The sequence below is a fragment of the Eschscholzia californica genome, unplaced genomic scaffold, assembly GCF_041429995.1.
Source record: "Eschscholzia californica isolate CP2 unplaced genomic scaffold, dmEscCali1.0.p SCAF_3, whole genome shotgun sequence".
NCBI lineage: Eukaryota > Viridiplantae > Streptophyta > Magnoliopsida > Ranunculales > Papaveraceae > Eschscholzia > Eschscholzia californica.
Genome location: NW_028238420.1, coordinates 46,060,421 through 46,074,578, shown reverse-complemented (window position 1 = coordinate 46,074,578; position 14,158 = coordinate 46,060,421). Strand labels below are relative to the sequence as shown.

General features: G+C 35.8%; 2 protein-coding genes across 2 annotated transcripts; one reads left to right on the top strand and one right to left on the bottom strand.

Moving 5' to 3' along the window:
* The first annotated feature begins 959 nt into the window (after positions 1-959).
* LOC147550867 (cytochrome b561 and DOMON domain-containing protein At3g25290-like) lies at positions 960-4,182 on the top strand. Its single transcript, XM_086669534.1, has 3 exons — positions 960-1,856; positions 3,078-3,332; positions 3,606-4,182. The coding sequence occupies exons 1-3, from the start codon at positions 1,227-1,229 to the stop codon at positions 3,909-3,911; spliced, it is 1,191 nt and encodes a 396-aa protein (XP_086525660.1). The 5' UTR covers positions 960-1,226; the 3' UTR covers positions 3,912-4,182.
* Positions 4,183-6,315: 2,133 nt separating this feature from the next.
* Positions 6,316-9,519, bottom strand: LOC147550866 (U3 containing 90S pre-ribosomal complex subunit). The gene is made up of 6 exons (XM_086671375.1): positions 9,128-9,519; positions 8,629-8,824; positions 8,457-8,529; positions 7,459-7,508; positions 6,793-6,906; positions 6,316-6,657 (listed from the first exon to the last, which is right to left on the bottom strand). Exons 1-6 carry the CDS (start codon positions 9,420-9,422, stop codon positions 6,528-6,530), a joined length of 858 nt encoding a protein of 285 aa, XP_086527501.1. The 5' UTR covers positions 9,423-9,519; the 3' UTR covers positions 6,316-6,527.
* Positions 9,520-14,158: the final 4,639 nt, after the last annotated feature.

Below are 14,158 nucleotides of genomic sequence, written 5' to 3'. Positions count from 1 at the left end.
TATTATCCACGTTAGTCATATGTCACTTGTTGAAATATGATTTTCAAAGGTGTCTTTTTCAAAGATTTTGGTGCTTGGTGGATCCAAATTTCCCTTGTAGTCCACTAATTTTCTAAATATCTATGACTTGACAACTCTTGTTCTGAAAGTGATATAATATGTTGTTATATATAATCAGTCCTACAAATGTGTATGATATGTGTCTGAAAGATAGTGAGAAAAGTAAAAAACCAAGATTCGTTGAGCCCGACATACTTTAAGATCAGAAATTCCATCACTCCCTCCATTTGTTCCCTCTCCTAGTCCTTCAACTGATCTGAGGGGACGTCGCATTTGAACGTGGAGCAAATTAAGTGAGAATATGGTCATGTAAGACGTCGCCACATCAACTTAGAGGACTCGGGGAGGGAAGAATATAATTTTTGTAAATCTAATGCAAATTTTCACATGATGTATGAAATTTTCTTGCACCTATCTGAATTATGTTACGTTGTATTACCTACAACAATCCTCATAATTTTGGAGGCATTTAGTATTTGTCTATTAGTACCCTTTGGCGATAATACAGATAGTATAAGATTCTTTTTATTGGTCTCTTTCCACTCCACATGTGCAGCCAGCCAACTTCTTTTTATTACTACACAACTTGGTCACATAGTTCGGCCAATTCATTGCACAAGGACAAAAGTCCTCTTGGAATTACTTGGGTGGAACATAAAAGAACCCTTAAAATAATGAGATGAAAATTGAAAATCATACTTTCAACAAACATCCTTCAAATCCCTAAACCTAAGTTTATGTGCATGTTAAAATGGTGAGATACTATGATAATACTTTTATAATTAATTATTTGTTAGTTGATATTAAGTCGATACAAATATTTTGAGTGCATTTGACACGAACACACTTATCGATTTTAATTTTTTTATTTATATATATTTTGCCCATATTTTCACTTCACATTACCAAAGCAATAAAACACAACCGTCCATAACAATAGTTCTTTTCCAATCAAATTTAAAAAAAAATTTGTTCATAAAAAAAAAACCAAAGTTATAAAATGAAAAGAAAAAGGCAACTACCCACTAAAGATTAGAAATCAAAATATCCCACCACTCTTTCATCAGAAAAAAAAAATCCCACCACTACTAAAAGGTTGTTTCCTTACTCTACTACTACTTCATCAAACAAGAGAGAGAAAGAAGAAGAAGAGAGAGAAACCAATCATGGCCTTCATCTCTCAAATCTCTGCAATTTTACTAATCTTATTACTTGTTCTCCAACAAACCCATGTCTCAGTTTCTCTCACATGTTCATCTAAAAAATTCAAAGAGAACAGAGTATTTCAACACTGTTCTGATCTACCCAAATTGAATTCTTACCTTCATTGGACTTATGATTCCTCAAAATCATCACTAAATATAGCTTTTATAGCTCAACCACCTCAGTCTGATGGATGGATAGCATGGGCAATTAATCCCACATCAACAGGAATGGAAGGATCTCAAGCTCTAGTTGCTTACAAACAACCAGATGGAACCCCAACTGTGAAAACTTATAATGTTAGTTCATATAAAATCATTCAAGAAGGCAAAATTGATTTTGAGGTTACAAATACAAAAGCTGAAATTGAGAATGGGGTTATTAGTATGTATGCAACTATTGCTTTACCAAAGAGTTTGGGGAAGATGGTGAATCAAGTTTGGCAAGTTGGACCTTCTGGGATCTCTAATGGGATGTTAAGTATGCATGCTTTTAAACCTGATAATTTGAATTCTAAGGGGAAGCTTGATTTGATGAGTGGTGGTAGTATTTCAAGTGGAGATGGTGGGGATTCTATTTTGAAAAAGAAAAATGTAAGTTCTTCACTTCTTTCTTAATTGATTTTTTTTCTTTAGTTTTCTTCTTTATTGAAATAAGAGTAATGCTAGGGAACAAGAAAAACTAGGCAGAGTCGGGTAGAAATCTTACTTGGTCAGGGGTGATTCCTGATTGAATGGATTAGAATCATCTATAGCACGAATCAAAACGAGCCACACAAGATTTCTGCTTAGATTCGGCCTAGTTTTTCATGTTCCCTAGCATTTTTCTAGAAATAAATCTAAAGGGCATGATTATTTTTTAGTAGATTATTGTGTAAATTTTAGGAAAAAAAACTTTTGAGGGTCTAATTTGTAGGTTTATCTTCTTGGGTATTTTTTAAGTGTAAGAATCTAAGAATAGGGAAGCTAAAAAGGTAATAACTTTGGATTTGTCTAGTTGTTCTAGTATGAAAGGTTGAAATTATGGTCACACTCAGTTTTTTCTTAGATAGGGGAGGTAGAGGTTTTTTTTTTTTGATGAAGGTTGAAATTATTAATATTTTGTTTGAATATGTGACAGAATATTATATTAAAAAAATTCAACAATTTTTTTTTAATATATGTGAACACCGGCTTGAATGAAAAACTAAATTTAGAATTAGTATATGAAAGTTGGGTATATGTTTTTGGAGGATTTATGATGACTATAACTTCGAAGCAGATAGTAGTAGCATTATCCCACGTCGCCCAGCATTAGGCTTTGCTAAGTATATAAGCTTTTGGGCATCCTTTTCTTGTAAGCCAATTTTCAAAGAGAGTTAGACCCAATGGTTTCTAACATGGTATCAGAGCTAGTGTCTTAGGGATGTTTCGGGACTTAGTAACCTTAGCCATGTGTTGAGGAGAAGTGTGGAGTGACTCCAACAATGGCGTTGAGGGGAGGTACTAGCAATATCCCACATTGCCTAGTCATTAGCACTTGCGAGTATATTAGTCTTGGTGGCAATCCTTTCCGTGCGAGCCAGTTTTCAAGGGGAGTTAGACCCAACGGGATCTAACAATAGAATCATCAAATTGAACCTTTTCCCCATAAAAAAGCTTAAGCTTTTCAATTTTTATATGTATCAAGGTGTTCTAGCTGAGATGAATCTTTTCATTCCTATACTGAAAGCATGAATTTGATTTTTTAGATTCGAAACCAATTCACTAGTTGTCCTTTAGGTCGAAAAAAATTACTTACTCGGTTTACTTATTATGAAACTCTGAACTTACCAGATTCATGGAATTCTGAATGCTGTGAGTTGGGGAATCATGTTTCCTGTTGGAGCTATAATTGCGAGGTACGTTCGAACGTTCCCGTCAGCAGACCCACTCTGGTTTTATGTTCATGTTATATGCCAGTTTTCTGCTTATGTAATTGGAGTTGCTGGTTGGGGCACTGGTCTCAAACTCGGTAGCCAATCAAAGGGTTATGTAAACACTACTCATCGGGATCTTGGGATCGCTCTCTTCAGTTTTGCAACATTACAGGTAAGTTTTGCCTCCTTCCCATTTATTGCAAGTGCATATTGTGTGTTTGTGCGTGTATGTGTGTGTGTGTGTGTGTGTCAGTGTTTGTGTGCTAAGAACAATAACACAAGTAGTCCCTCCGCTGGCTAGGCACTGGGGTGTCTTGGACTCGACCCACCCGGCCAGACCCAAGTCCCGAGCCTGACTGCTTAGGTTTTGTTCAACTAGTGCTCTTTAAGGGTGATATTGGTCTATACATTGCTAGATGATATTGCGCTTCTTTTTTCTTTCTAGATTTTCGCGTTGTTTCTAAGGCCGAAGAAGGACCATAAATACCGATTTTACTGGAACATATACCACCACGGGTTAGGCTATGTCGTACTCGTCCTTGGAATCATCAATGTGTTTAAAGGTCTAGCCATATTAGAACCTGCCAAGAAATGGAAAAGAGCTTATATTGTCTTGCTTATTGTGCTGGGTGTGATTTCTGTCATTCTCGAAATCTTTACATGGATCATAGTTCGTATGAAAAAAGCGGCTGTCTCCTCCAAAAGCTACCCAAATGGCTCAAATGGAAATCACCAGCCATTGTCGATCTGAGCTCAAGAAATGGTTGATGGAAAAGAAGAAAGGGTTCCTCCTTCGTTATGCTTCAATTTGTGTACAGTTTAGTGAGTTGCCTTCGTTTCGTATATCTCAATAGATGGTTCTCGGAGTTATTTCTATCTATCTTTGTTTAGTCTGTCGCACATCTATATAGAAGCTACATATGGTTTTGAGAGTTATTTTTATGCATCGTTGACGAGGATTGTACTTATTCCATACTTTTTACATGTTCCAATATAGATCACTACTTCAGTTTTTTTTTTCAGCCAATTTACAATTAAATCATGTGTATTTTGCAATAGATTTTTGGATATTTGTCGATTTCCGATCTCTCTTTTTCAAAACCCAACGATTTGGATATATTTTGCAAGTAACATATTGTCGAGTTGGAAACTGAGGTCTACCAATTTTTTTCCCATGTTAAAATCAGAGTCAGATGAATCAGACTTGTCTCTAAATCAGAGTCAGATGAATCAGACTTGTCTCTAAATCAGAGTCATCATCGTCTAAGTTGTTCGAGCATATATAATACTAATTTCAATAGATTTAGAAACTAATCTAAATTCACCACTAGGGTTTAAGTCTTCTTTTACTTTTTCAAAATTGACTCAAACCTCCATTATATGCCTTCAGGGTTGTAAAGTGACTTGTGAACTAACCCCAAAGTCTTGTTTTCCACATCCACTTTTTACCTTGCACATTATTATTCTAAGAATTGTTTCTTCTTCACTCAAACTTTTTAGTTGCCCTAAGAAAATGAAGAAACATGCAGATGAATGGTTAAATGCTAGAGAATATTAGTTGAGTTGTCAAACCAATCATATAAAGTACATAAAATGTCTAAAATCATGTACCATAATCATCATCATCACTTTGATGGCTCCCATATAAAAGTTGTGGTGCTATCATGCCAAAGTGTGCCCCATACTTTTGCCTAATTTGTACTGGTTTCTTTTCAAGGTAATAGATCATGTTCACAGACTATAGGAGAGGTTATAGCCCTTTTAGAGGGAGAAAACCAAAGAGATTAGAGAAAAAGAGGGTTAATCACTTTATGATCATTGTCCTCTAGATAAAATTAATGGACCACCCTATCCTATCTTGTTGGGTTGGTAGGTGAGTTATTGATTCTTATTTAAGGCCCTATAGAAGAAGTTATCATGATCCTGACTCTAGTGGATGTTCTATATTACTGTTTTGGGGCAGTTATATACTTTTTATTTGAAAGTTATTCTTGATTTTTCGATGGTGACTTACAAACGGATTTTCTTTTTGAAAGATCATTACATTATACTACTAGTTTGTCGTTTTATCCGATATGTCAAAAACATATCAACAAATCTAACAAACACATAAACTGTACATAAACAGAAACGCTGAATACCTCGAAGATAATCAATCCTATGACCATAATGAATTTTGCAATTTATCTAAGATCCCTTTAGCACTACATATATGAAATAGATGTGAAGTACTAGGAAGTGAATTGGTGATAAGACATAGTAGTGAGCACTTATAAAATGTCAAACTTCACTTTCTATGCAAGGTTGGGTAGTTTGTCAATATGTCCCAACAACCCCCATTAAGGCTTCACATGACTAAAGAATAGGTGAGTTTACAACTACCCAACTAGTACTGCTTTCTCTCTTTACATTCAATTGGTTTTTCAGAAAATTAATGCAACTTTCCTCATGGAGCTCAAGCAAGTCAAAAGAAACAATTACACCATGGTTGGTGGTGTTTTTCTTTTTAAAGAAAAAGTGAATTCGATGTGACTTTCCTTTGTATCCTATATATTTTCAGTTCTTGCATGCACTTATCTTTTGAATAAATAAAGATCTTAAAACAAATTCTTCTTTTCATATTCATATCACTGCCCCTCAGATGACAATTTGCCTACTCAGATAGGCCGGACCAGTAGAACACCACCCCTTAGTCCGCCATTGCCCGCTTATTCTCACGTGCTCGTCGGTCACCACGCAGGTTCTACTAGGGCAAAACGATAGTGTCCCTAAAAGTGTAAGCAACAGCCCAATGGACGCTGCCATACAAGAAGCACAATGGCCCTCGCCTTACGTGTGGAGCAAGTACTGAAACGCGAGAATCTGCCTTACTAATAGGTCGTCTGAGCTCAGATAACACGTAAATCCGTTGCTAGCTGACAGACACCATCGGTTCCATTCTCTCACGTAACTGCGGGCTTCTATCCCACCCTAAAAGAACTCAACTTACACTTTTGCTCAATTCAATCTTTTACTTGCTTTCTCCACCAACTCATACTAGCGTCCGACTTCATGATCCAAGTTCTTATTTACATTTCAAATAACAATCTTAGATATATTCCACTTGATACTGATAAGTTTTTCTTCATAAGATCTATATTCAGACAAAAGGAGAATAAACATAAAACATCACCACTATTAATTAACATGTAACAAGCATCCAATGGAAAGAACTCAAAATCAGAGTTATAGTTTAACTTTGCCTATTTAAATGACTGAACAAATAATTTTCTTCCGACAAAAAAAAACTACAGTACATGGATTATCGACTGATCAAGTATAAATACCAAAACTGCTTAAAATTTTTCATCTAAACCGAAATCGTAGATCATTCCTCCTCAAGTTCTGATGTTTTTACCTCATCGTCGTATGGTATTGGACCATAGAGGCAGATTCGTAGATCACCCTGGATCAATCGTTGTTGAAAGTGGGTTTTATACAAGTTCCAGAATTCGTCTCTGAGAAAAAGAACATCATTTAGCAGGGCCTAAATGTGGATGCTATGTTTCTAAGAACCAGAAACGATAAAAAGAGAGCTCGATGCAAGAGGGAGAGATCGAAAATGGTATATAGGTGGAGTTTGATAGTTATACCTGACTTCTGGAAGAGTGAACAAGGAGTAACCCTTGGCATCTGTGTGCATGTCAAGAACGAGAACTGATAATCGTGAAAGCCCCAAGGCGTCTATGTCAATCAACTTCTTAATCCTGAAGCATAATTAAGAAACAAACCTAAGGATATCTTCAGAATAAAGAATCCGGAAACATGAGGAACTAAGTGAGATTTGCCATAAAAATAAACGAGTATAGACAAGTCGAGAGACTTGCAATTTGGAAATGAGAACTTTCGTAATTGTATTCTCTGGGTAGTGCATACCATTTTCACCCCTTAAATAGGGTTTTCCTTATGGTTACGAAAGGACGACATACTACTTGCACATAAAAGATATCTACAATTATGTCTAACGCACGGCCAAGTTATATAAGTGTTTTTTCATTAATATCAATTGACAAAACATAGAAGAAAGATCCGACGATTGGATCAAGTTTCCTTCCCATATCCCTCTTCCGAATGCATCATTTTCAAACATCAATGCGACAGGCAATAGTGGCATAGAACGCCTTATCATTCACTTATGTAAGAACATGTGATCTTTATGACCAGTTCCAGTTATCTAGATGCAAATACAAATAGAATACTTGCAAAAAAAGTACCAACGCCAAGGAACCAACAATAAAGAGAATGAATTAATATCTGACCTGCTTGGAACCCCACTGCCAATATTGACACGGCTCTTTAACATAGTCACCTGCATCAGTGAAAACCAATAAATAGACATCAATTGGACCAAGAGAAGTAGCAAATATTTCAAGCGAACTAAGAACCAAATATTAGCCAAATCAGAACAAAAGAGCATCTTCCTGGAAAAATCAAAACAGAACTAGTAAAAGAGATCATACCCGTCACCGAAAAAGTAGGAGAAGAAAGAAATAGAAGTGGAGAGTGACTAAAAACTAAATAACTCGAATAAACTTGAATCCGTATGACCGTATATATTTTCTCTTTACCAGCTCAAGAAAAACGAGAAGTATACAAAAGCTATGAACTCTGTATATGATTTCCGGAAGAATATAAAATATGAAATAACGCATCACACTGTTATGTTCAAAATTCCAAATGCCATTCTTTCATAGAGCATTTTCCGAGAGACTTCTCTAGAACTGTGGCTCTAAGGTTACAGTAGAGGCAATTTGTGGATATACATAAGATAGCTCATATCATGAAGGCAAGGAAAATTGTTAATGGGTTCCTCTATTGACTATTGGGTTACCATTTACCGCCCCAAAGAACAGTCTGATCTTGAAAATTCTACTATGCAAATAGAGACATTCATGAATGGAAGGGAGCTTCTATTCAACTATCATTTTTTACAAGTTCGGGTTTCCATTCTTATTCATAAATTGATACAAGTGACTATTTATGCATCAAACATCCATGAACCCTTTCACGAAGTATGTGACCAGATAACCAACTTGATCTTGTTGCCCCCGGTAACAACCATCCATGAACCATTTCACGAAGTATGTGTGCGGCGAAATAATATTAGAATCTATTCAAACCCAATTCGTAATGTGTGTTTTATCCAACTAGTTACATATCGAACACCTACCATGTCTTAGCTCAATAAAAACTTAACCGAAAAATGATAACACTGGTGTTATTTTATTACAACATTCAACTCAGGAAAACATCATACCTGATCCTCAACCTTCATATGTTTTGCAAATAGCTTTGCAGGACGGCATTCTTTCGTTAATGCCCGCACACCCCTGATGACCATATAACAAATAACCACTCTTACTAATCAAATGCAACCATTTTATCACATATTACTGTAAGAAAAATTCAAATATAAGAAAGACAAAAACCTCAGAAGCTCCAAGGATCTTAGTGCAGATGTACTAATAACAAGAACAGCAGGACTCCCCGGATTAATATTTCCATCACAAATCGATCCTTCGCATAAAACTTCTTCCCATGATGTCCCAAAAGCAGCTTTCATATGTTTAAACAAAGAATCAGCATCTTGATTTAGGTCTTTAGGTGCTTCAATTATGCATGTATCTGCATATAACCAAAACAAAACAAAAAAACCCACCTCAGATTAAGTTAGATGAATATGGTATACCTCTTCAAACATTATACCATAGTAGTTTCTCTCTCTCTCTAAAACTTCAAACTTCAAAGCAAGTAATAGCTAAAATGGTAGTGTTGTAGAGTTAGATACCAAAATACTTCATGGGTTCATGGGCATTCCAAGTAGTTCTTCACTAATTCTTAGTTTCTAGGTTTACAAATTGAAACAAAAGATACCCACTAAAGAAATCGAAAAAAAAAACATAATATATATTGAAAAAAAGGAAGTACCTTTGAATGATTCTAACTCAAGAGAAGAAAGCTTGATATTATTGGAAGATTGATAACATTGGAGGAAGAAGGTAAGTTGTTGGGAGGCAGGAAGATTGGCAGAAGCTGCAACTTTAGGTTGTTTTTTGGGTTTGGATCCTTTAATGAGATGATCGTTTTCGTTTTTCTTCTTCTTTGTTTTGGTTCTGTTTGGGCCAAGAGGTATTTTGCTAGGGTTTTTGGAGGTTGAGGGTTTTCTATTCCCTTCATTGGGATTTTGTTTCCTCTTGGAAAAATTAGGTTTACCACTCGCCATTGTTGCAGTCTTCTGTTATTGTTAAGTTGCTGCTTGTTTGGTCTTAAGCGGGTCATTTTTTCTATTTGCACACCCCATTTTCACCAAGGCGGGCGCAAATGGGGAGAAGCAAAGAGCAATAACAAAAAAAGACACCCCATGGGGAGAGAAAAAAACATTTTCTTGGTTACAAATCTTTTGTAAAAAACATTTTCTTGTCTCTCTATGTATCGTCTTTTTCCCGGCAAAATTCTTGTAGGCAATTTCTCTCCTTCGACCAAGAAGGGGATTTTGGCGAAGAGAACCCTTCACTTCGCCAGACCAATAAACATTGACAGAGATAAGAAGTCAGAAGTTTTAAAGAGAGGGGATGATAGTGGTCAGAGGTGGTGGCTAGGAGATGAGAGGGGGTTTTGTTGTCTCAAAAATTTTGACAAAACTGTCGTTTTCTTTCTGTTTTAAATTTTGTACCTCAAAACTTTTTCTTTCTTTTCCCAATGATGATAAGGGGACTCTCTAGGCATACTCCCAGGTATACTCCCCCTCACAGCGACAAGGCCATTATGGTCTTTTTACAGTTTTTGTCAGACTGAAAAGACTAAAATGGCTTTGTCTTGGAAGTATGCCTTAGTCTTAGTGAGTCCCCAATTCATTTTTTTTTCCTTATTTTCCAAACCAGCAACATAGAAAAGGACAAGGTTTGATGTGCAGCAAGTTAAAAGACGAATTGTGCTTAAGGTTTTTAATTTTGATGCTTAAGGTTTTCCGGGCAACATCTCTCCGTGGAGGCCAAAATTTTTGACAGTTGATGTCCAAACTTGAACCCAAAGTCAACCGAGATTGTCTCGCTTGTTTATCATTTATGTAAGATGAAGGATTGATTGGGAATTCTCGATCCACCACTACCATTTATACTCTAACTACCACCATTTATAAAAGTCGTTGCCACCGTCAATGCCCCAACCACCACCATCGTTCGCTCCATAGAGAGGGAGGGAGAATGTTGGTCGAACAATTAGAGAGAGATGGTCGTTTGGTGTGTGTCTTTGTTAATAACAAATAAGCAAGTGTGTGGAATTGGTAAAAAATGGTTCTTGCAGCGTGGGTGAATCTGTGTGTGCTCCTTTAAAAAAATCTGTGTCTGCAATCCGTGTACATATAAGAAAAATTATAGCTGGTTGGTTTAGGAGCACCTTCCACATGGTGCTCCTACCTGGTTTAAGAAACTTCAGGGGAAATTTTATATACACTTGTGTTTTAGCCGATAAACTCATGATTGTTTAAACTCACACTTAAATCTATTTTTACCCTAAAACACTCATTTTTCCTATAAACACACATTTGAAGAGAATTTTGATAACTTTTCCTCTAGTAACGTAAGATTGATATGTTCAATAACTTTTCCTCTATAATTACACTTAAATAATAACATCACTTTCATTCAAAGATGAACTTAAAACAAAAATACATGGGTGTTTATATACTTTTTAATGCGTGATTTTTCTGTCCTTATAATTTTATTGGATTGAAATAAGAACGTGAAGTTTCTCCTTTTTCATGACTTTCACTACTAAAACACCAATAAGAAACTTCAATAATTTGAATATGATTTTAGAAGGAGATAATTGTTTCATTTCGGGATGATTTACAAAAAAAAAAAAATTAAGCAGTGGGGTAGTGGGTTGTTGTTAATGAAGGAACTGATCAAGGAGTTCTTGGGATGTAGGAGTGTTGGCATTTAGGTGGTTTGTTAATTAGCTTGCTATTTTGATATATATATTTTTTGAATATTGATGTGACAATGGTCATTACAAAGGCATCAATACATCAATGTGATGTGATAAGCATGATAACTGTCGAATAACTACTAGCCTAAAGTCCGTTCAAATTAAATGGTCTAAAACCCACACAAACTACTTTATTTATACCCAAATTCAATATTCCTAGATTTGCACTTCAATGAGATCGAACCTGAGACTTCCACATTGCGAAGTAGATCCACTGACCAACTAGACCACCAGTTGTCCAGTTGTTGGCAATTAGTTTTGATTTGGTAGTAAGTGTGTGTGAAATTTGACTCGGTTAAAACAAATTGACCATGTCAACACGAATGTGAGTGTGTAAGTAAAAAAATGGTGAGCACCTATAAAATTTCCCAAACTTCAAAGGCATCTTCAATTTATCTCCTTAATGGGAAATGTTATAGGCATCCCCTACTTGCTCAGGGCAACCCAGACACCCCTCACTATTCTTCTACTTCTTTAGACAAACTTGGAATACCATTAGAATTTAGAATTTCCTGTCTTCTCTGATCTTGAGACATGAAAATAGCAGTTTATTCTATTATTTGACTTGGGGCTCTATTCTTCTCGGGCAGTGGGTGCTTTTTGACTATAGCAACAATCGAGGGGGCTGATCCAATCCAAGGGTGTATTTATTGTTAAAGGAAATGGGATGCCCAGAGCCAGACATTGTCTTCTTAAGTAGGCAATTAGGGTTGCAGGGGATAGGAAGGTTTCTTTCCCTTGACCTATTGTGATTCAACTTCTTCTTCTTATATAGCCTTTGTGTCCACCTGATTTAGTTTTGATTATCTCATCATTTATCACTTTTCAGAATGAATGTCTTTTTGCAATTAATAATAATCATAAAGTTAGTATACTAGTAGTAATACAATTTGTTGTTAATATTGTCTAGTTGATGGGGGGGGTGTTACTCTGATTTGAAAATTGTATACCACCACAACCCATTAAAATGTTGGTCAATCAAAAGTGAATGCCTATTACTATATGGTCAGAGCAGAAAGGGCCGTTACAAGAAGTTTTAGGTTAATTGACCGAACAGTCACGTTACCTGTAAGTTTGTCACTGTAGGTTTTTCAGAGCAAATGTATTATTCTCGTTTATGTTGTAATAAAAACTAGTGTAGTTGAAACGGAGAACAACTTATTGTTTATGTTCTCTCAATTTTTAGTTATAGTAATACAAAATATTTAAAAATGACCGAACATATCCAAAAATTAATCTTTTAAATGTATTTTGAGATTTATATTAGCTAAGACCTAACAAGTCGCAACTTGTATTGATCAAAACATCATCTAAATATCAAATAATATCATATTTTGTACACGTCATGATATTCAACTTGATACATTTGATGCACATAGAAATGCCAACAAAGGGAGAATCATTGACGCTTCATATAAAGCCAACTAAGTAGTAGTAGTAATTATCATTAAAATGTATCATATTAGAAAGTTATTAATCTTGATTGAAACATAAATTAGTTCAATTTAGGAACTAATATTAGGTTATATAAAGTTGCCTACCTAGTCTCCTATATCAGCACTGCCACTACTACTGTTTCACTGTTTGATTATCAGCAGAATCGATGTTAAGATTTACTAGTCCTATTTCGGTGAAAGATGGACGGTCAAATATTTACGTTGGAAAAACCAACGGAGGATATTACTCGATTTAGTTATAATGTCATGTGATAACAGGAGTAAACAACAACTGTCATGTGACCTCGAGTTCCTCAACGATTGAAAATTTTTGCATAAAAGTGGAAAAAGGAGTTGAAATTTTCTGCAAGGGCAGCTCACCCTTTTTTGCCTGCCCAGTCTGTCTAAAATCTTCTTTTTCTTCTTGTTTGACTTTTACTTGACTTGGGCCACAATTTTCTCTTCTAATTTTCATGTGTGTCCCTAATTGTATTTGTGATAGGGTTGGTTAATGGGTAATGATCAATTCATTCAAATTAATTGCATCCACTTCATTATATTTTTGGTTTCTACCAGGAGAAATAACAAGCTACAAATGGAGACCAAGTCGTGCGAGACCCCAGTCCAACTGATGATAATCCTCGCCTGAGTCTTTGTCCAAAGCACATTGACCTCCATCCAATCTCAGCTCGCACGTCTAAACCGATAGCCACAAACAACTCGTGTGAACTATTTGCAAATCAATTGACTTCTACACTATCTCCTACCCAAGTCGACTGCTTCGAAGTAGTTGTGCAAACTTTTGTTTCGCATCTGCATTGTATCATACTATGGGAGAAGTTCGTACCTCATTTAAATATATAGAGCTACTAATGTATAGCTAGGACTACAACTAGGCCACTAGGGTGACAAACTAACATTTCCCCCTAATACAATGCAAGTTAAAATCCTAGCTCGGCTCCTTAACATGTGCAAATCACATGTTAACATCCAAAAAAAACACAATTTGGTGTTAATTAAATGCGAGTCAAGGATGAACAATGAAGTGTGGTTGACAATTTGAAGAATGAATGTTAGCGTGAGGATTAAGGAAGACTTAAAATATTTATTAATGGTGAGAAAAATTAGGTCGTATGCACAAAGCTCAAAGAGTAGTAGTAGTAGGTCAAAACAAAAGCTAGAAGGGTATTCCCATGATCCCATCTCTCTAGTTTCTCCTCCTCGATTAGTACCCACAAACATCTAAAATGTCAGCAGTACGTGGAGCCTAAGTTAAGGAGTTAAAGCTCTCCTCTCCTCTCCTGTTAATAATAATAACAAATAGTACTACTACTAGTATTACACTATTTGTACACCTCTCAAGTATGGTATGGGATCTTCCTTCTTTATCGCCCTAAAATGATATCAGACAAGATGCTATCTATACAGCTGAAAACACTTCTTTTCTCTTTCTCTCTCTAAAAAAAAAAACAAAGTCTCATCACTCACAAACAAAACCCCTTTTCCCTCTCTCTCTCTATATATCTCTACTCCC